Source organism: Anoplopoma fimbria, chromosome 6 (assembly GCF_027596085.1).
Source record: "Anoplopoma fimbria isolate UVic2021 breed Golden Eagle Sablefish chromosome 6, Afim_UVic_2022, whole genome shotgun sequence".
Classification (NCBI taxonomy): Eukaryota; Metazoa; Chordata; class Actinopteri; order Perciformes; family Anoplopomatidae; genus Anoplopoma; species Anoplopoma fimbria.
This window is the reverse complement of record NC_072454.1, coordinates 10,796,230-10,819,451: the sequence shown is the minus strand read 5'-3', so window position 1 is coordinate 10,819,451 and position 23,222 is coordinate 10,796,230. Positions and strand designations below refer to the sequence as shown.

General features: G+C 39.3%; 3 protein-coding genes across 4 annotated transcripts; 2 read left to right on the top strand and 1 right to left on the bottom strand.

Annotated features, from left to right (window-relative positions):
* Positions 1–2,332: 2,332 nt before the first annotated feature.
* On the top strand, positions 2,333–4,539 carry LOC129092345 (alpha-2A adrenergic receptor-like). Its single transcript, XM_054600266.1, has 2 exons — positions 2,333–2,629; positions 2,853–4,539. Exon 2 carries the CDS (start codon positions 3,015–3,017, stop codon positions 4,218–4,220), a length of 1,206 nt encoding a protein of 401 aa, XP_054456241.1. The 5' UTR covers positions 2,333–2,629; positions 2,853–3,014; the 3' UTR covers positions 4,221–4,539.
* An 8,401-nt stretch (positions 4,540–12,940) lies between these two features.
* On the top strand, positions 12,941–17,938 carry bnip4 (BCL2 interacting protein 4). Its single transcript, XM_054599830.1, has 6 exons — positions 12,941–13,063; positions 13,343–13,508; positions 14,077–14,137; positions 14,293–14,399; positions 14,798–14,947; positions 15,908–17,938. Exons 1-6 carry the CDS (start codon positions 13,021–13,023, stop codon positions 15,948–15,950), a joined length of 570 nt encoding a protein of 189 aa, XP_054455805.1. The 5' UTR covers positions 12,941–13,020; the 3' UTR covers positions 15,951–17,938.
* On the bottom strand, positions 17,308–22,315 carry ppp2r2d (protein phosphatase 2, regulatory subunit B, delta). 2 transcript variants are annotated; one of them, XM_054599828.1, is made up of 10 exons: positions 22,052–22,315; positions 21,820–21,894; positions 21,264–21,361; positions 20,982–21,147; positions 20,752–20,864; positions 20,480–20,657; positions 20,198–20,362; positions 19,704–19,873; positions 18,382–18,473; positions 17,308–18,244 (listed from the first exon to the last, which is right to left on the bottom strand). In XM_054599828.1, exons 1-10 carry the CDS (start codon positions 22,098–22,100, stop codon positions 17,965–17,967), a joined length of 1,386 nt encoding a protein of 461 aa, XP_054455803.1. In that variant the 5' UTR covers positions 22,101–22,315; the 3' UTR covers positions 17,308–17,964. The 2 variants fall into 2 exon arrangements, with proteins under 2 accessions (XP_054455803.1, XP_054455804.1); XM_054599829.1 differs by having other exon boundaries at positions 22,094–22,315.
* Between the last annotated feature and the right edge of the window lie 907 nt (positions 22,316–23,222).

Below are 23,222 nucleotides of genomic sequence, written 5' to 3'. Positions count from 1 at the left end.
GTGGGTCACTCGTCAGAGACGGCCCTCCTTGCGGTGACAGAGTCGCTTCACGCTGCGAGAGCGAACTCTCTCTCCTCTGTCCTGATTCTCCTGGACCTGTCAGCGGCGTTTGACACGGTGAACCACCAGATCCTCCTCTCCACCCTCGAGGGGATGGGCGTCTCAGGCTCTGCACTCTCCCTGCTTCCATCCTACCTGACAGGCCGATCCTACCAGGTGACATGGAGGGGGCCGTGTCGGAACCACGCATGCTGACTACGGGGTCCCACAAGGTTCAGTTCTGGGCCCCCTTCTCTTCTCGCTCTACACAACATCTCTGGGTTCTGTTATTCGCTCGCATGACTTCTCTTACCATTGTTATGCCGATGACACCCAGCTGGTCTTGTCATTTCCTCCCGGTGACACCCAAGTGGAGGCACGCATTGCTGCGTGCTTGGCTGACATCTCGAAGTGGATGGCGACACACCACCTGAAGCTCAACCTGGACAAAACCGAGCTACTGTTCCTCCCGGGGAAGGGCTGCCCGCACCGAGACCTGTCCATCACCATTGATGATGCCGTGTGACGCCAACTCGGACTGTGAGGAATCTGGGTGTGACCCTGGACGACCAACTGTCGTTCTCAGCAAACATTGCATCGGTCACACGCTCCTGCAGATTCCTCCTCTACAACATCAGGAGGATTCGCCCCTTCCTCACTGACAAGACGGCGCAGGTCCTCATCCAGGCTCTGGTCATCTCCCGCCTGGACTACTGCAACTCACTACTTGCCGGAGCCCCGGCGTCGGCCATCAGATCTCTGGAGCTCGTCCAGAAAGCTGCAGCACGTCTGGTGTTCAATCGCCCCAAGTTCTCTTTGGCACACAACTTCCCTTCTCCGTTCTCTACACTGGCTCCCTGTAAGAGCTCGCATCCAGTTTAAGACTCTGGTGCTAGCCTACAGGGCAGTGAAAGGAACAGCTCCTTCCTATCTCCAGGCCTTGGTCAAGCCCTACACCCCTCCCGACCACTTCGCTCTGCTGCCTCGGGGCGATTGGTTGCCCCGTCGCTCAGAGGTCCCTGCGGCCGATCCACCCGGTCACAGCTTTTTTCTGTCCTGGCCCCACAGTGGTGGAATGAACTCCCCACCGACGTCAGGACAGCAGAGTCACTGCCCATCTTTAGGCGCAGGCTGAAAACTCACCTCTTCAAGAAGTACTACCCTGAGCCTTCCTCGTAGCACTTATTGCACTCGTATTAGTTGTTGCACTTGCTGTATTCGTATCAGTTCGCTGCACTTATTGAATTCGTATTTGTTTACTGCACTTATCCTATTCGTAGTAGTTTGTAGCACTTATTATATTCGTATTAGTCTGTTGCAATTATTGTTTTCGTAGTAATTTGCCTCTGCACTATACTTTTGCTCTGGCTTATGCTTTAGGATGCTTGTTTAAGAAAGGAGATGCACTTATGACTTCTGGTGACTAGTAGTTCTCTTGAATACCTATGTTGAATACACTTCCTGTAAGTCGCTTTGGATAAAAGCGTCTGCTAAATGACTGTAATGTAATGTAATAGATAGATAGAGATAGAGCGAGACAGACAGACAGAGAGCGAGATAGACAGACAGACAGAGAGAGAGCGAGATAGATGGATAGATAGACAGAGAGAGATAGATAGATAGATAGAGAGACAGAGAGAGAGAGAGAGAAGAAAATAAAGAGAGAGAGATAGATATTCCTTTATTGGTCTCCATGGGGGAAATTCGGGTGTTGCATCAGCTCAAGTACAGGGAAACAGATTAAGATAATAAATATAACATATTATACAAGAAAAAAAATACATTTATTATTAACATGCAAGTATAAGACTCTACCATTTCTCATGCAACTATAGCCATACCATATGATTTATGGTTGGTGTGGTCTGACTGTGGGGTATTTTGTCCCCACAGTCAGACCACACCAACCAAGTCATGTAATTATGTTTTTCCCATTACGACAAACGCTACTCATTGACCTCAATCATTATTTCATTTTATATTAGTTATCGCCAGCTACAAGAACCAAACCGTTTCCCTTATAAAGTGACATTTTCTTGAAATAATACTGGACTCTGAAGAACTCAGGACACATGTTTTATAGTAAAACTAAAAAATAGTGTATCAAGTTAACAAAATGTCTGTGTATTCATTTTGATTTACTCTGCTTTGTTATTGGGAAAGCGAATTTTATCTAGCTGAAATCTCTATTTCAGTAAATGCGCTCCTCTTACTCTTGCACTATCCTCTCTATAGATGCAGGTATTATTTCAAGCTCTCTATCTTTTAGGATATATCTGAACATTTTGCTCATAAAGTGGAACTGCAAAAACCATAAAGAGTGTACTCTTAATCAATTGTAATTTAATAAACTGCAGATATTACTTCTATAAATCAAAAATATTGTTAATGTCATATTCAGGGTCTTAGAGCAACACTAAATTGCTTTTAAATCTGCAGCAGCGGATGAACTCCGCCCATTCCTGATCTCACTGAAGAGGAGTGAGCATCACAGATCCTCAGCGTCAGATCAAGCCCATATAAAACAACGTACTCTCCACTTCAGCCACAACAGATGACAAGATCTCCCTGAGGCAGCACTATCTGCAAAGTAAGTCTGTTTTATGAAAGTTTTTATCCTAAAATGTTGGTGGGTGAAGAAATATTTTTCAAAGAACAGATATATTTTTAAAATAATCTCATGAGGGAAACTGGGAATAAAACAAATTTCCCTTTATTTCTTTCAATATTTTTGTCTTTTTTGATATAAAAACCCATTTCTCATTATTTTTCTCTGTTGGTGTCTCTGTTGGTGTCTATTCTTACTGACAAAGAGGAAAGAAGAACAGATTTCAGTCATCAAAAATGAAAAGACTCAATTCTCTGATGCTGTGTTCCTGAATGGATGATATTAATAGACTGCTGGCAAGCACAGCTTCCAAACCTCCTAAAAGAGAACTGTTCGGACATAATCATTGACACCATAACTCATCCTGATGGGTTGTCTGAACTTCACCAGTGGAAATGAGACTTTGCCCGGCAGGCACCTTTATACTATGCAGACCTCTGTACCTTTAACAATCCTTGTGGGTATCCTCATCCTGCTAACTGTGTCTGGAAATGTAATGGTAGTTATTGCTGTGACCACGAGCCGAGCCCTGAGAGCACCTCAGAACTTGTTTTTAGTCTCCCTGGCATGTGCTGACATTCTGGTTGCCACCTTAGTGATACCATTCTCTTTAGCCAATGAACTGATGGGTTACTGGTACTTTGGTAAAGTGTGGTGTGAAATCTACCTGGCTTTGGATGTGCTCTTCTGCACCTCATCCATCGTTCACCTGTGTGCCATCAGCCTGGACAGATACTGGTCCGTCTCTCAAGCAATTGAGTACAACCTGAGGAGGACACCGCGCAGGATTAAATGCACCATTGTCATAGTTTGGGTACTGGCTGCGATCATTTCATTCCCTCCGCTCATCACAATGAAAAAGGACGAGGGTGAAGAAGACAGCCCTAAATGTAAAATCAATGAAGAGAAATGGTACATCATATTCTCCAGCACTGCCTCTTTCTTTGCACCCTGCCTCATTATGATTATGGTGTATGTTCGAATATACCAGATTGCCAAGAAAAGAACAAGAGCCCAGACAGGTGAAAGGCAGAGAGAACATCGCAATCCAGGAGACACAAAGTGTGGCTTAGATCCTCTGGAAAGAAAAGGCGGAGACGGGAGGCAGGTGGAAGAGGCGGACGGTGGAGAGATCAATGGGCTCGACGTGGAGGATGAGCCCTCCTCGTCTGATGGGAATGAAAGCATCCTTTGTTCCCTGAAGAAGAAGAGGGGTACAGCAACTACTAAAGTGGCACATGAGAACCCTGCAGAAACCGCTCCAAAGCCAGAGGCGCAGCCCTGTGTGAGAGTGAGCAAGTGGAAAGGAAGGCAGTACAGAGAGAGACGCTTCACATTTGTTCTGGCTGTGGTCATGGGAGTGTTTGTTCTCTGCTGGTTCCCATTTTTCTTCACATACACACTCACTGCTGTGTGTGACGCCTGCTGTGTCCCAGAAACATTGTTCAAGATGTTTTTCTGGTTTGGTTACTGCAATAGCTCACTAAATCCTGTTATATACACGATATTCAATAATGACTTCAGGAGGTCTTTTAAAAAGATCCTTTGTAAAAGGGAAAGAAGAGGTTTGTAAATAAGATTTGAATGTGTTAAAGTTCCTATCAGCAGTGTAAATATAACATTAAAAAAAGATATTGAAAGATATTTATTGAATATTTGAAAAATGTGAAATGTAGCATGTTTTGCTTCAGTGTTTAACATTTTGTGTTCTTCCACATCAGTAGATGTTTGTAACAAATAGATTGAGCAAGTATTACACAGTGACAACCTGTGAGTTTACACTGTACATTTGAGACGACATGGGTGACTTTTTCTACACGTATGTGATGAATTGTAACAGCATTTAAATGTATCAGTCAACTATCAGATATCACCTCTCATGGTTTGGGTACTCATTCTTTAAACTTTAAAAGGCTTTAAAGGCTGACTGACAGTGGGATTTAGACATAGAAAAGAGAACGATTACTGTGAAACTGTGACAGGGAAAAAACCCACTAAGGCTAAAAAACAGTCTATTAAACTTTTCCAATTGACAGACCATATTGTAGTGCAAGAAACGTTATACTCAGGTTGGTTGTGCCATGTGCAACAAATACTGCCATCCACTGAAATGTCAAAAGTGTGTAAACAAACACGGCCAGTGATTTCATTATGACTGAAAACCAAATCATGTTCTCATGACAGTAATTATCCTGCAAGAAGAATGAAATGTCAAAATGATGCACATTATTTGGAAAGTACGCCTCTCTCTCAGTAATTGCCATAACAATCAAAGTAAAGAAGTAATTAGAAAAGTAGATAATTGTAAATGCTACAGCATTAGGGGGAAAAAACAGCTATTCATCTTTGTACGATAGTAAAAACAATAGCAAGAGCACAAGCAAGCAAATTGTACTCAAAAAGATATTATCCCCATAACACCAACAATCTCCTTCACTCCTAACAAGCACGGGAACGTGACAATTATATGAAAATAAAATTACGCCTGGGAGGTACAAGCACACACACACAACAATATTGAATGGAGTTTATCATGAATTATAGCCCTTCATATCAGGATATCATTATATCATCCCCTGGAGTCAAACAAGAAACATGCAGCGATAGAGATATGAGTGGCTGCTGCAAATAACACTGTGAGGTTAATTAATATCCACACAAGCTTGTAAATCTGGTGTTCTCCTATACTTGGCCTGATATCAGCATTCCCCATCTCTTCAAAAAATGTTAGCACACTGTTAACTATGACCTTTTTATTATAACAACTTTTCTTCACAAATAGACTTTTTGACCCCTAACAGTCTGTGAACCTGAAAAAAAAAGTAAATGCACCCTCCATAATTGCTTTAACTTAGCAAACATTTCTATAAACCACCTCTCGTATGTACAGTAAATGACACAGTGATTCCCATGACTTGCTCTCTGGGACTCTGGTGTTTTGAGATTCCTGTGGTACACATGTTTTGGGTTCAACCATGTCATGGAGTCTTAAAATACAACATATCTTACTTACCACAAATGGTAAACCAAAGACTTACTGTATTGCTGCTAGAGTTCCCACGAACAATCTGACACGAGAAATATTGGAAAAAGTTGGCATTTGGGGCTTTGTGGCATAAGAAGTTATGCAAGATAAAGCTGTTCTGGAAAAGTTGTTCAATCATTATGAGGCTTTGTCAGGACTGAGGCTGACAACTGGTAACATTATGTTTATACTGTACGGGGAAAAGCCCTGCAATAGCAGAACTTATAAAAGTGAAAATAAACAAACTCAAATAAATGATTACAGTTGTTGGGATATTTTAACAGCAGTGAGCAATCCACATTCTGTAACATTTAGTACCTTAAAATATTTGCAAGATATAAATATTTCTTCTTGGCAATGATCCATCGCTCATCAATGTGTCTCTGAAGATTAAAGTGCAACCATTGTAATCTGCACGCATCCTTTAATTAAAATGACAACAATAATAGAGTCTGTTGTTATGCTTGAGGATGCACACAGTAAATGTTTAAAGCCCGCACTCTCCAAGCACTAGAAATGAAATGCCAAAATAACAATTACAGTACTTGTCCAAAAAAGAATTATGAAACAATGGAATCATCAGTGGTGACATGGCAATATCCTGTGATTAGTTTCTTTAATGTAAACCACAAAAACATTGCTGACATAATGAATAAATCACGTGTTACTGAATGTTTCAGTGAAATTTAGTTTTCAATCTTCTATGCCTCACTCACATCTCAATAAATTATGGATGGTTACAAACTGTAAACACTTGGTTACTCTTACTATTCCCAGCGTCACACACGTCCACTTTTGCAGTCTGCCGAGGATGATTTATTTCCCCCTCTAAAGGCCACTTCAGCACATCACAATTTATGCTTGTGACACCAGGGCTTATAAAACTATGCTTTATAAGCTGCTTCTGGCAGGAGTTCCCACAACTTTCACACAGCTCCCCAGTCAGTCTTCTCCATTTCTTTCTTTTATTTTGTTCTAATTTATCCCGCCTACAGCTCAATAGGTGCTTTTTAAAGCTTCTAGTCATGTATCCTAAAGAAGCTGGTGGATTAAAGACCAAAGAGAACCGACTGCATCCCAGACATAGAGATTGTCAAGCGAGGATTCCTCAGAGTCAGACAGAGGCATCAAGACCATACTAACAAGTTTAAATTATAGCTAGTGATGAATAGAGTGTTTTTAATTGAATGTTGGGTCATTCATTATGGATTTGAGCTCAAAACACTGGGGCATATATTACTTCCTCCCTCTTGAATTGATAAGGATGTGAGATAATCAAATAATGTTGTGAGGGATGTAAGCGGCAGAAAAATTGTTTAATTTGCCTCACGCAGTCCCTGTTACCTTCTCTACTCACACTGTTCACCATTGCATCTGCATGTGTTTAATGTATTAAATAAGAAACGTTTTAATTGTCTAAGCATGCAAAAGATGATAACAGAAAGTATTAGTATTTTCTGAATGACTTGCCATGCCATTTTTTCAGCTTTTCCAGTCCCTGAGAAAGGGATACTTGTTATGAGTACATAGGATTTAAAAAGATAGCTTCAGCTTATATGTTCTTAACTCATCAAACAAGCAAAACATGCTTTTCTCTTAGGGGCTCAAGAAGACCCCAGGGGGATGAAGACCTCGCTCGGAGTTAAGAGAGCCAAATCGCATTGGGATGATGTGGACTTTACCAAATATATCAGATGTATCAACAAACGGAAGTTCATTCTTTGGGACAGCCAATATACTCTTTACTCATTCATGCTTTCATTTAATCAGATTTTACCTCCTCTTTGTTTCCACATACAACACAAATACTCTTTTGAACATATTAAAAACAATTTGTGATGTTTTTATTTTAATAAACAACAAAATCTGTTTAACAGGATATTCTGAACTTCTCTGACCTTCCAGTAACAAGTGGCTCTGGGTATAAGTGTGTATGTTTTAGTGTGTGTGTGTGTGTGTGTGGGGGGAGAGAGAAGGGGAGGGAGAGAGAGAAAGTAAAAAGGGAGAAACAGAGAGAGAGAATAAAGGAGGGGGCAATGGGGTGAAAAGGTTAAAGGCCCAGCCGTTAAATATGGGTCTAACTAATTTGTCTTTGAGTGACAAAGAGTTAAAATCTACTAAAAGTTTTAACGAGTTTGAAAACACTGATTGTTCTTGCTAATCACCATCAGAGGTAGAGCTGGTCTGCCCCTGTGAAACTCAATGCACCATCTACAGCAATGTTTTATATGCTCTGCAGCGAATCCTCATTGATACCACATTAGGCGCTGGCAAATCTCCGGCTCCGGACACCATAATTCTTCCTTAGCCATCTTCTCCTTTCTTTGCTATCGATCGTATCCAATTCCAATTCTGGCCTACTGTCCACCTCATCCACAAGATTCTGCACAGCACCCCTACCCCCACCCACAACATGCTCTTGGATGATATCTGCTACACACACACACACACACACACACACACACACACACACACACACACACACACACACACACACACACACACACACACACACACACACACACACACAGAGTAAACACCAAGTCCTGATAATGTTTACTATGATTGTACAGCAAGCTGTGGTGGACAACAATTCATCCCTCATTATGCTGTCAGTTAACAAAAACCTTCACACAGAAAGAGGAAGCTGTACCACACTATCAACCGGGACATACTATCTATGGGCTCACTGCTTTTCCTTTTCATCTTTGTCATCCACTGCAAACCTTTGTCTGTTTTACTTCTTTTTGGCAGGGTCACAGGCAACAAGGCAAGCCTACCGACTACTGTAGTGGATGAATCATAAATCATACAACATGATTACTATTTGAAATGAAAACATGACGTGACTTTATCATGCAGATGGAGTGGAATTAAAATATGAAGTTATTACTCCCAGTGAGAAATAATTCTGATGGTGTCGGCAACGGCTGCAAATTAATTTTCTGCATATTTGCAGGTGACATACATTTTCCAGGCAAGACAATTTATTATATGTTTGTAAATAAAAGATTAAAAGACTTGATTTGATTTGATTAATAGCTACAATGTGCTAGCATTTGTTTACTCACAAGTTGAAAAAAACTTTAGACGTTAACGATAATCCAATGGAACACAAATAATCTGTGAACTTCATATGGATATTTAGCGTTTATGTTAACCTGCGAATGTTAGCTTGTTTCCCAAATTGCTTTAAAAATGGCAGACGGAAGTGACATACCTCCTTACACTACTAACGAAAATGAGTACGAGGGGTTCGATCCCCATTGATGTGTAAAGAGAACATACAATACATCTAAATAAGATTCATGTAGATAAAGAAAATTTGAAATAAGAAGTTTCTCTATTTTGTTAAATATTTGTCTCACTTGAATAAAATATGTGTGAAGAAATCTGGATATGTTGCCCAACAAAATTGGTTGTATACAACATAAAAATAAATAAATCTTAGCTTAGCTCCATACTTAAATGTAGCTATATCAATGCTAAGTAATGATCACAAGCACTGCTTAATCACTAAACTGACCTGGTAGCTAGCCCCTTCAAACTAATAAGCACTGAATTTGGACTTGATTAATTTGGATTGAGTTACCATTTATAGGCACTTGATTGTATGTAATATTGAATCTATTGTATTTTCATCTACTTAATTATCTTTCACCTCTTTTTCTTGTACAGCTTACAGGTAAATACAGTTTACAGCAGTTGTTTGTTTCTGGAAAAAGTATATATGGCTGCTGTTTTTCATGGCACCGATGAATTGCACCCCATGTGGGTATCAGGAGAAAGGCCCAACCAGGGATGTACTTCCTGTTAAAGCTCCGGAAGTTCAACCGGCTTCAGGGGCTGTTGATACAACTATAAGCATAGAACTGATTATGGAGCTGATTTTAAGATCCCACTTGAGGTCCTGGGTTATGGTGGAAGCGGAGCCCAGGAATCGGAAGGACTCCACAGCCTCAACCAGGCAGTCACACAGGGTGATAGGGCAAGGTTAAGGTTTTAGTGTTCTCTGCACATTCATAACAGAGTTGTTTTTGATCAGCCACCGAATAGGACAGAAAAAGTCTCTAATGGACAATTAAGAGTAGCTGGTGCCAGCCGGCCCTCCATTAAGGACTAATCCATCTTTAGAGTCAGGAGACTGGCTACAGAGGGGAAAAAAAACAATGTATCTCTGATCAACAGTTAACATCAGTTAAATTACTATAAACTGTTATGTATACATACATTCTGTACATATTCACCCATGTATTTATGTAAGGCTACATTATTTTTGTGTATATATATATATATATATGGTAGATTTCCTTTCCTTATATCTTTTGAGTCCCACTTTATTCATTCTTTCTCTATCTTGCTGATACAAAACAGGATGTGATTTTCTTCCACTCTAAGACGTTAACTCTGATTATGGTACATTATCTGTGGTGATCGGTAATTGACTATCAGACGGTATTTTTTGGTTTAATTTAATGGCCAAAAGGGGGGGGGACTTCCTTCCTTGGGGCTTGGGGCAGTATTTTGCTAAATTGTTTATGTCTTTCTTCTGTAATTGGACGGATACCGTTTTTGAGCTGCTTTGAGTTTTGTCTTCTAGAACTAAGGCCAGAGCTTTGTTGTAATTTAATAACTGTATATCATTCATATATAGATTCTGTGTTGAACTGTAAATAAAGCTTGTAGTAAAAGCCATGTGGCACACATGAAATGGATAATAGCTCAATGTAGCGATGGAGAGATATTATAACACTGTAAATTCATCCATTCTGGTACATACGCCATCTGGTGAGAGCGTTTTTTGTAATGAGAGCTGGGATGTGGAGCGGAACCCAACATTCATAACACTTAACAAAATTACAGCCAATATTGCATCCATCATAAATTCTGACAGCACTACATGAAAATATAAACAACTTACACCAACAGAATATATCATTATTTGAGATATTACCTGTGATAAATTCTTTTTCGCGTATGTTTCATAGATGTTTATTTAGTTGTTATCGAGCAACATAGATCTATGTTATGAATGTATAATTGAATCAACATCACTGATATTTTTTCATATTGTATGTTGTACTACATTAAACAGAGCTGAAATAATACCCCCAAGAGACTTGGTTATTAGAATGTAAACTGCTTTGTTTTAGAAAATCACGTGATTTCTAACATAATTTGCATTATGAGAGTTGGCTACTTTCTTGGCTGTTATGGCACTGACTCGAACAATGGGAAATTCTGTAGCGATTACTCGTCCTCATAATGCCATCATCACTTACTATGTACGACTGATCTGTCTGGTTCACAAGTGAAATCCCAGGTATTTGCATAAGGTTTGGCAAAAGTAAGTGAACAGAGGTTTTATCAACATGTATGATTCTAATTCACTGCTCTCTCAATGCATGTGACCAAATGGGGAAATGTGCTTCTGATTAAACCCTGAAAACAGTGCTTGAGTGTTTAAAACAAACTGTTTACAGGAAATGAAACAGATGAATTGCAAAACCAAACCCTGATGCAACACCAAAAGGAATTTCATTAACAGCTTGTTTGTGCCTGCTCGCTTTTATGGAGGATCACTACAATTACAACCTTTTTTTTAGTGGCTAACCAAGTAAGTTATCTTTATTTTTGAAGTGATCTAGTCAGCTCAATGTATTCAATGTAGACATGATCTGCCAGGAGAGACAACAAGAAGCCCCCTCAATTGTAGAAATAATTAAATTTCGCAAGAATAATGAGTCATACTGATCTCCATGGTAACAAATAGTCAGACAGTCAGTCAGTGGAGACTTAGTACTGGGTTTTTCTTTGGTCATTATCCTTCTATGCTCCTCAGGTCAGGGCGCAAACAACTCTAAACCAGAAAGCATATACATTTAATCACAGATTGCTAGGGAATCATGGACTTGCATCAATACAGGACAGGAGCATAGGGACGAATAATAGAGATGTATAATATAGTATATGTACAGTACCAGTCAAAGGTTTGGACACACCTTCTCATTCAATGGTTTTTCTTTATTTTCATTTTTTTTTTTTTCTACATTGTAGATTAATATTGAAGACATCCAAACTATGAAGGAACACATATGGAATTATGTGCTAAACAAACAAATGCTCAACAAACCAGAATATGTTTTATATTTTAGAGTCTTCAAAGTAGTCGAATAAGAAGGTGTGTCCAAACCTTTGACTGGTACTGTACACATTGACCAAAGCCCATTTAATATTAAATTTGATTTAGCCTGTCGGGGCTTATTGACCTCTTTGGTCTGGAAGATGGCATTCTGCACTTTGACCGCACAGAGGAGGACTTCACTGCCTAAAATAATATGCTTTAAAACCATCACATTTCAAATATCCTGAGTGAACTGTTTTATTTTTTTTGCTGCTATACCATTCTGTTTCACGGCTTAATTGTAAATTAGGGACGAATAATAGAGATGTATAATATAGTATATGTACAGTACCAGTCAAAAGTTTGGACACACCTTCTCATTCAATGTTTTTTCTTTATTTTCATTTTTATTTTTTTCTACATTGTAGATTAATATTGAAGACATCCAAACTATGAAGGAACACATATGGAATTATGTGGTAAACAAACAAATGCTCAACAAACCAGAATATGTTTTAGATTTTAGATTTGTTCATATTGTATGTTGTACTACATTAAACAGAGCTGAAATAATACCCCCAAGAGACTTGGTTATTAGAATGTAAACTGCTTTGTAGATTAATATTGAAGACATCCAAACTATGAAGGAACACATATGGAATTATGTGGTAAACAAACAAATGCTCAACAAACCAGAATATGTTTTATATTTTAGTCGAATAAGAAGGTGTGTCCAAACTTTTGACTGGTACTGTACATATTGACCAAAGCCCATTTAATATTAAATTAGATTTTTTTTTTAAAAAATCAAAGGATGGGGGGGGGGGGGGGAGTAATGGGCAACGACTGCCCTCTGCAGACAGGTGTGTGGAGCTGCTCTACTAACTTACATCACCAAAACGTAAAACAAGTCTTTTTTTTTTAATTAATTATTTATTTATTTATTTTAAGCTTGTAAACATAATGTTACAAAACAAAGCTGATGTAAAACTTGCCAGTCGTGCTCGTTGAGGTCGTTGAGGAAGCGTGTCCGGGCATGCGCGCCCTCTCGGGTGGGGGGGGGGGGGGGGGGTAACCTCGCGCTGGCTTCTGCGTGCCGTGCGAGCCAATCAGGTTGTAGAAAAACACAAGATTGCGTCATTGTTATTGTGCTGGTCGGAGCCCACAGCAGTAGTCAGAGATTTCTCACAGAAATTAAGCAACCTGCAAGATCGCACTGTTACCATGTCGCTCCGAAAGGACATCCCGTCGGACGAGAGTTTGCAAGGTAAACGACATTACGATGGCATAGAGTTAAGAAACGTACGTAAGCTGAACTAGTCGACGTGTCTATGCGTGTTTGACGTCACAGTATTGTATCTGGATGTGGGGAGACCACAAAGAGGATAATAACCCATTGCCCTATTTACATAATGAGGCTCATCAGATTGCCTTCAAGTAAATCTGTGTCTGTTTATTGTGCAATCGTACCCCCACCACCACCACCACCACCACCCCTACCAGATCTACCATTGCGTTAAGACTTAATGCATTATTTTGATTTAAGGTTCCTGGGTTGAGCTGAATTTCAGCAACAATGGCTCTCAAAGTGCCAGCCACCATGGGAGCCAGGAGCAGATCCCCACAGCCGTGGCTGACGTGGAGAAAATGCTGCTGGATGCACAGCACGAGTCGGGAAAGAACAGCTCCAGAGGAAGCTCTCAGTGCAACAGGTTCGTGAGGGGGGGGGGGGTTGTTGTTGTTGTTGTTGTTGTTGTTGTTGTTGTTGTTGTTGTTGTTGTTGTTTTATAGCCTGCGTTGTGTAATACAGATCACACATTCACTTGAATGATCTCTATCTTTATTTTGTTGTATAGTATGTGTATTTATTGTCTGTGTCTGTGTAGTTGTATAGTATGTGTATTTATTGTCTGTGTAGTTGTATAGTATGTGTATTTATTGTCTGTGTAGTTGTATAGTATGTGTATTTATTGTCTGTGTAGTTGTATAGTATGTGTATTTATTGTCTGTGTTGTATAGTATGTGTATATTGTCTGTGTCTGTGTAGTTGTATAGTATGTGTATTTATTGTCTGTGTAGTTGTATAGTATGTGTATTTATTGTCTGTGTAGTTGTATAGTATGTGTATTTATTGTCTGTGTAGTTGTATAGTATGTGTATTTATTGTCTGTCTGTGTAGTTGAGCTGCTGCAACACTTGAATTTCCCCCATGGGGATCAATAAAGGAATATAATAATGATGATGATGATGATGATGATGTGTTGTCTTCCTTCACAACAGCCCACTCAGAGCCCAGACCCCCCTCCTCATGTGGAAAGGCTCAGAGGCAAACAGCTCACAGGTATATTTGTTAGAACTATTAAAATGTATCAAGATCTATTATCCAAGTCTTGATTCATGAAGCGTAGTTTTAACGAAATGCTTCGTATGATGTTGTTTTTGAAATATCAGTGATGGCCAAGTTGTTGCTTGATTCTCCACTATTTGTGTTTTTAGTCAGATGAAGACTTTCAAGAAAGAAGACGGGAAGTAGAGAACATGATGAAGAAAAATGCTGACTGGATCTGGGACTGGTCTAGTCGACCTGAGAACAATCCACCAAAGTATGTAGCCACCGCTAAATATGTTTAATATGTATTTTTCATTTCAGTGGTACAATCTTGTTCAACATAATTATTCCAAGATTTAAGACAAAAATATGTCAAAAATAGCTGATGACTATGACCCACATGGCAGCACATGAAATAAATACCAAAAGAAACATGATGATTTATGATCAGAGAGTGAGCTACAGTGACGGTGGAGCTAAGTCAAATAGGAAATTGATAACTCCATTGTACTAATCCTTTACACATATTAGCCTAGATCTATATTTACTTTCCGCCATGAATTGTAATTGCAAGAATGAAAAGGATGTCTGTGTGAGCAGTCTGACATTAAACCAGCACTCATTGATGTTAATGTATTCAAAACAGTGAAAAATTAATGTGCTCCTCCGTAGGGAGTTCCTGCTGAAGTACCCTAAGCGCTCGACCTCTCTCAGCATCAGGAACACCAGCGTCATGAAGAAGGGAGGCGTTCTCTCTGCTGACTTCCTGAAGCTTTTCCTTCCTTCATTAATCATATCTCACATACTTGCTATTGGCCTGGGGTAAGCAACATCATTTAATCTGTAAATCTGGTCATTTCAGTATCTCAAAAAATAAAAATATATATTAAATGAGAACCTTTAGAGGAAATTGCTGAAGGATCCTTAAGATAATGTTTAAATCCTAGATTTTTTACCAGATTCAGTTGCTGTATCTTCATATAAATAATGGAATAATTTGATGTACAGATAAAAAAAATGTATTTGTTATTTTTCAAATAATCATACATGAAAAAATAGAAATGTTTTCATACTGTTAAGAAACACTGCTGGTGCAAAAATAAAAATCTTTAACAGCACCAACACAACATGAATAATGTAGTGGTTATCTATTGTTAGGCTCTGAATTAAATGGCCTGTCAATCAATTTGAGAGTGATATATCCCAGTACTTGTTTAGATGTTTGGGGGTGGAACAACAGTTTTATTTCTGTATCTGTATTATGCCATTCACAAACATTGATCTTACTTCTATGAACCTCTAACATAGAGAATAGAATAGGACATTATTACCACAACAGAATACAGCCTTTTCCAAACCTAAATATCCAGTTGCCAGTCGCAACCTATAAGGTTTCCTCATGTTCAGTGTCTCAGATTTATTGGGTAAACATTATAAATAAACTACTAGTATGCTCAGGGATTTGTTTCGAGAGTATACGAGCTTTCAGTTTGGCCTGGTGTGCCCCAACAATTTTGTCCTAAAATGTAGAAAATATAACTTGCTTCATTAGGAAATTCTCTCCGTCAAACGCTGTCTTTTCTAAACAAGCTTACTTAAAAAAAAAAAAAAAATGGTACAGGTATTCTTTCTTGTGACAAACTTGGGGTGAAAGAAACATCAAATCACAGCTTCAGTGCAGTTATATGCATTAGACAATGGCATTTTTTCTCAGATTTCATTTTTTTTGTATATTTCTTTTTCAGCATCATCTAATTTTGCATTTTTCTCTCTTTTTTTCAGGATATATATCGGGAAGCGTCTGACCTCCCACAACACCTACTGAGTAGGATGGGGCCGTATTGCGTCACCTTGATTTGACCATCTAAGCATGCCTTAAAATGGGACCTTCTGTTGACTGAGGGAGATGGGGCCATGTCACACGGTCCAATTTGATTTAGCTTACACGAGCGTGGATAGTTAAGGATCTGTCATTGCTGTTTCATGGTGTCTACTCCTGAACACAACAGTGACCAATCCTGTTGAGCTGTAGACTGTCCGGGTCTGGAGATGACTGTTCTGCTGCTTCCTGCTCCTTAAATCTGCACGTTAGGGAACTTTAGTGTACGCCATTGCGTTTTGTTTTTGCAATGAGAAATCACTTTTGATTTAAAATGACATATATATATATACATTGTTTTCAATCAGCTTTAAAGAATGGAAAGTGTTTTGACTTGTAATTTACATTTTTCTTTGTCCTCATTGGATTGCTCAGTTATTGTGAAGTTGTAAATTGTGATAATAGAGAAAGCATTATTAAGAACTGGTATGGTCCATTTTGTTTTATCCTTCACAAAATAAAAGCTGGAAATAAACATTTGGCCCTGATGTAGTTATAAACCAGTTAACATGTAGAAACATTCAAAGAACCACATGCAGATGAACACAATTAAAATTTTATTTAACTTTGGTCAAAATAATAAACAAGTGAATACATTGCCACCATGTTAGGAATCAATGGACAAAGACAATGCATTATTATGTGTTTGTTTTAATGTCATCAGTATATGTTGTGTAGTCAACCTTCATTTCTGCATTCACAACTACGGAGAGAAGATCCACATTTGAAATACGTGGTTCAAATTTGGGTGACATCCCTAATAAATCAATAAGGGCACATGTATGAGGCCTGTCTGAATTTCCTACTATTACATGATTAGGAGGCACTATCACATAAACTGTATGGTGTGCAATTTCCCCTCCTTTGTGTTTTCATAGACAGCCACATATAGCAGCAGTATATGAGGACATAACTCTATAAAATAGGATTTACAAATAATGCACATGAGGTTTGTAAAACGTTTGGGGACATAACTTGTAGCTGTCACTGATAGAAGTAGGTATTAAGGCTGCAGATTCCCCGTGTCCTGGGCCCCACCATGTGCCATGTAGTTTCCAGCCTGCATCCTAACACATGGTCAAAAAGCTAGAAATTAATCTCTTGACACAAACACATTATCAGATGTCTCCAACAGTAGTTCCGAAACCAGTAGCCCCAAAATAGTATTTCCATAACAAGTTAGCTTGAGATCTGCTCAAAGACAGTGGTGTGACTGGACATTTTCCCACCTCTCTACAACATAAAAACATGCAAAGCAATAAACATGTTTTAATACATACTTCTAAATTTAAAAACACATCTGTAGTTTTAGTTTCTTTTATTATGTGGATGACAAGGTGTACTTGAGTAGATACAGTCAGTGAAATTATGTCACCGTATTGACGGGGGGAGGGGGGGGGTAAAGTAAGAGGAGGAAATGGGGAAGAAAAGAAACAAGTCCACTTTCCAAATTCATGGCCTCTTCCACCAGTGGTTTGGCCCTGAATACATGGCCAAATGGGGGAATGTTACAGTTAGGCTTATTGGCCATTAATCCGTGCTTCAGAGCGCCCAAAAGCATTGAGATGATGTTACAACTTTGACAAGACGTCATTTTAAGGGCTTCCAATAGTTCTGTCGTGAAATCATGAAATGAAGGCTTAAAATGTCAACACAAACACCAACGTTCAAGAGTTTGACCTCTAGGGAGTGCCATTCCGTCAATTAGACCCGAATTGGGCTTTCTGGGTCAGGGGGGGCATGTTGATTGCCCTGGTGCCAAAGGCAAAAACAACCTAAGCTCAGACTCAAAATAAAACAGGCCTATGGATCAACCTCCTGTGGCAAAAAAAGTAGACACGTGCTTTCAAATTCTTCACCAGGAGGACAACGAGGCTGTTTCTTCTTATACAGATAGACAAGTAGTAGGCTTAACTACACAGGTACGGTAAAAGCCCTATCCTCTGGAGCCCCGAAGCTTCTAGTTGATTTTGTCCTGGAAAATGTACAAGTTGTTGGTGGCTGCCACGGCTATCACGTTATCTTTGGGGTGCCAGGCAGTGTGGAGGATCTTCTTGTTGAAGTCCAGGCTGTCCACGCTGATCTCGTCCTTCTTCCTCTTGCCACCGGTGGACACTTTGCGCGGTTTGAGCGTAGCCCGTGGTTTGCTGCTCTCCCGGGACGCCTCCAGTGTGATGTCCCGCCTGGTGTTGCGGTCGAACATTCGGAAGAAGTTGTTGTAGGAGCCGGTCATGATGGCACTGTTGGAGAGGGAATACAAAAAACAGTCTAAATTAACTAGAAAAAGCAAAACACAATGTCTCCAGTGATGATAACATTTCTACTTTATAATTCAGCAACACAAAACAATTAAATATAGTACAAAAGAAACACATACCTGTCACTGCCATTCCAGCAGCACTCAAACTTGTCAAAGATGCAGTCGTTTTCATACAAGGAGCACAGTTTACTGCGAAGGTATTCATGGACCTGAAACAAAACACATTACTTAATCTAAATATTCATTTGAACCACACTTCCTCATCGCTATTGATGTAGTTGAGAGTAAAAGGACTAATACAGCTAACATACATAGCACTCTAGTATTGCACTCTCATCAGAGAACGGTTCTACTCATATATTTTTTAACAGAACTGCCCTCAGATTGCTTGGCTAACCAAACACACCTGTGAAGCTGCTATGTTTGTGAGTCATAAGGAGCTTGCATGTTATTTGTTGAAAGGATCATATCCTCCTGTGTTTCTTTGATCTTTTCTTCATCGTCATTTTTATATAATTCTATATTTATTATGTTTGCAAAATTGATGTGAATATGTGGATTTCAACAAAACAGAAAATGTATTTTACTGTTGCAAGTGAGGGCTTCACAGCATAACAATAGTCTTATTGTCATTTTCTTTGGGGAAAATCCTGACGTATTGTAAAACTAGAATGACCTCCTCTTGGTTGGTCGCTCTGCGAACCAGTCCCATTTAAAAGTTGCACTTTACATCATTGTCTGTCCAAAATCACGTCATCATTTTATCTTAATAGACATTTGTGTGACATCGCAATAATTAGCATATCAGTTCTTGAGTAATGACCAAAAACGTGTTTCAAGAAGTCAATGACCTTTGACCACCAAATTCTAATGAGTTCATTCTTGAGTCCAGGTGGACTACTGCGCCAAATTTTAAGAAATTTCCTACAGGCGTTCCTGAGATATTCCTTTAAGGAGAATGGACGGTATATAGTGTGCTAATACAGACGTACGGATGGACAACCCAAAAACATAATGCTGATCCAGCAATGGCGGTTGCCGGTGCGGTGGCATTTTTACACCGTTTGAGGCCTTGATCAGAAAAAGATAATGCTTTCTTAGTCTATTTAAGAAACATCTTATGTGAGGCCGAGTTTAGGCTTACACTTCTATCAAAGATCCATTTTTAAACTAGAGATGCACCGATACTGATATTGGTCCAATGAGCAGATCTGGTATCAGATAATTATTTTTATAAATTCAGTCCATTTATATGTATGTATGTTTGTTATTTATGTGCATGTTATTTAACAAAGTTAGGAAAGCAATGTTTAAGTCAAGCCTGATGTTTCCTTACACATCAAAGAATGATCCCAGTGTCTTGCACACAGTGAGGCAGACAGCTTATCAATTGCAGCGTTACTGCTATACTTAAAGTCACAAGATGTATGTTTATGCACCTGATACGTCTCCACTGGCCTGTTCTCCATGTTGAGGTCCCAAACTTTGACGGAGAGGTAGTCACGTGTCATCATATAGCGTCCGCTGTGACTGAACTTCACGTCCGAGATGGAGGAGATGATCTCAGAGAAAAAAGATCGGCTGCTTGGATCCTCAGGCTCCTCAAAGACTGTAAAAAGAGCATGCCTTTTTACATTATTAAAAAATAAACGTATACAATCTGGAACATGTCATTCAATAATTGCCAGTCACTGTTTACCAGATTTAAAAGTGATTAAATCTTCAAATATATTCCGTCTAACTAAAGCCACAAAACACTAAACGTTATCAATTTACACTAATAAACAAAATGGAAAAAGCAGTAAATTTAAGAATAATTTAAACCGTTACTATCTGTCCACTTATTCTTCATAAATTACTTGATGAGTTACACATTTTTAAAAATGAATTTTCCACTGATGGACTAATTAATTGACTAAACATTACTACTTACACTTTGAGTGCCTATCGCAGAGTGCCGCTGCTCGCATGTCGCACAGGCGGATGGTGCCTTTGCTACTGCTGTACACAAATACATTGCATTGGAGTGGATGGCACTCAGCAGCTGTGATTACTTCTGTCAGTTCCTCCATGTTGGCGGGCTTGATGTCTACAATATCTGGGAACACACTGTTAAGGAACTAGCAGTCTTATGTTTCATAAAGACACAATGCAGAGATTATTGGCCTACACGTCATATATCTACTATCTGTCTTAGGGTGACAAAAAAGGATACTAAAACTTCTGTCTGTGATTTCCAAGTGCCATAGATTTATTCTTAGGTCATCTGCGGAGAGGTACGTTTCATGATCACTATTTACAGAAATGGAATTAATGTGATAGGTGTGCGCATTTGCAAAGATCCTCCGCGGGCTTGCTTCTACCATGAGATCCATTGGCATCAGTACTGGTACCTGAAAATACAACGTGCATCTTTTTAGATTTTAAACAAAAAATAAAAAGCCATGCTAAAAAAAACGAGACAGACTCACATACGACTAAACATACCCGTAAAGAGGTGATTCTAAAGGGGTCTCGGAATCGTCCATCTTCATCTTTCAGGTTGTAACCTTCTGCTCTTTTATCTCGTTCACTTATTTTCCACAATTTGATAGTTTTATCTGACAAAAACAGGTAAGAAAGTTAGGGAAGGAAAATGATCGGATATTCATCAAGTTAAGTCACAGTGGCAACTTCTAGAACCAAACAATCAGAATAGATACAAAGTAAACCCTTACCATTTGTCGAAAGTAGAAAGTGAGCAGCATTTTGTTGGGGTAGCCATCTTATTTTATTAATTTTTTCCTCAATTTCTAAACTTTTCAAATAGTCAAATTCTGGCTCGTGACTCTGAAAAGTGCTATAGACGTTGTACTCCCCGCGCAGATGTGGACGATTCTTAGACTGAAAGCAAACAATGCAAACATAAGTCACAAGGTATAAACAACATCATTGAAACACAGTCAGCAAATCACTTCTGACATGTTATTGTTGATGAAGATACTCATGTATCATCTTACCTCCTGTTCATGTTGAAATATCACTACTCTGCCTCCTTTATCTCCAGTTGCAAGCAACTCTCCAGAATAGTTGAACTCAACTGTTGAGATTATGTCAGCTGGAAATGGACACAAATGAGAGTGAGTCACATTAACAGTTCTGATGACTTACTGTTAGACACATTTGAATAAATTAAAGCACCTAGGTACACTGGCAGCCAAAATGTACTCATGCATGAATGAATGAAAACAAGAATGATGTCACTAGACAATTTATGGACGCAGCACATTGACGTCATGGACACGGTCGCTCCCCTTTAATAGCTTAGCCACCGCCTAGCATACAGGCTAGCTAGCGAGACACATTCATTTACAGAGAGGCAGAGAGGGTCGTTCCTGCAACCGACCCACACACACACACTCACTTCGGCCGCCTTGTATTGACACATTTACGACCCCCCTTAGCTACCGTGCATCCCACAGAGCATCACCACCAAGCCCCATCCAGCTTGGAGACCCACCGCCTTAGCCTAGCCGCGGAGCTAACGCTAGCCAGCTAGCTAGCTAGCTTACATACCTTCCGCAACATCTTCATCTATCGCTCCTTTCACTTGAGAGAAACACCACTGAAAATCATTTCCACCTGCAACTCCTGCGGGAGAAAACACGTGGTTAGTTTGCACCTGCATCATATTTCGTCTAAATTATTATTTTTTTAAACAAAAATGACCTGACAGTGACACAGTTTGACAACTAGCAACTTTAGCTTGGCCAGTGGCTAACTTGCAGATTCGGGCCATCACACACACCGAGTGAGGTGGGTCCTCTGCCCGCCTTCAGGAGTAGCTTACCCGCCATTGCTTCATGTAGCAGCTCTTGCTGTACACGGGCTTCCAGTACCTAATCAACCAATGCGGCTTGCTCGGGGGAGGGAATAGATAGCATCCACAATCAGTGTGAAGACTCGGGTCCAGATCTGTCAAGACCACGGAAATTATCCGAGATTTTTTTTCTTCCAAAATGGCGCCCGGTACATGGAGAGATGACGTCATGCACACATGCCACATCCTGGCTCCCTCCATCCATCCCTCATCCATCCTGAGCGTCATGTTATTAAATGTGCGTTCGGTGTTGATTTCTTATGCTTTAAACTTTATTTGGGGTCATTACTGAATTGGAGGACAATTTAGGCATCAACACTTTAAAAAAAAAAAAAATTGGCTATATGTTTTATCATTTTTATGTTGTGTATTTTAGGGAAAAACAGGTTATGAACTGTCAAATAATTTGATTCATCCAGCTCAGGTATTTACATTACATTACATTACAGTCATTTAGCAGATGCTTTTATCCAAAGCGACTTACAATAAGTGTATTCAACATAGGTATTCAAGAGAACTACTAGTCACCAGAAGTCATAAGTGCATCTCCTTTCTTAAACAAGCATCTAAAAGCATAAACCAGAGCAAAAGTATAGTGCAGAAACAAACTAATATGAATACAAGGCACAGGCATCGAAAGTATACTTTTTACGAGAGGTTTTGTTTTTGTTTGTGTGCTATGCTCGGCGCAACCCTGTTACAAATACTTGGGAGCCTGAAAAAAGTACATTTTAAAATGCTGCTTCATAAATCCTGTACGATTAAGTAAAGAGAGTCACATTCACATTGGATACGCATTTAATTTCAGATAAGACTTGACTTAAATTAATTTAAGCAACTTTTGAAATCCACCTTTCCCAACTTTTCAATAACTAACTTACTAATTTCAGTATTTATTTTCAAAAATGTGCTCACACACATTATGGATATAATCATTCAAGCTATTAAAAGGATAATATGATAAACCCTTGTGTGCTGAGAAAGTCCTTTCAAGATTATTAATTTCATGATATTTTGATAGCTGCTTTTGCGTCCTGTTTAAGGCCAATTTCAGCTGCCCTGTGATGGGAGGGACAGATGCAATTCACACACCAGGATG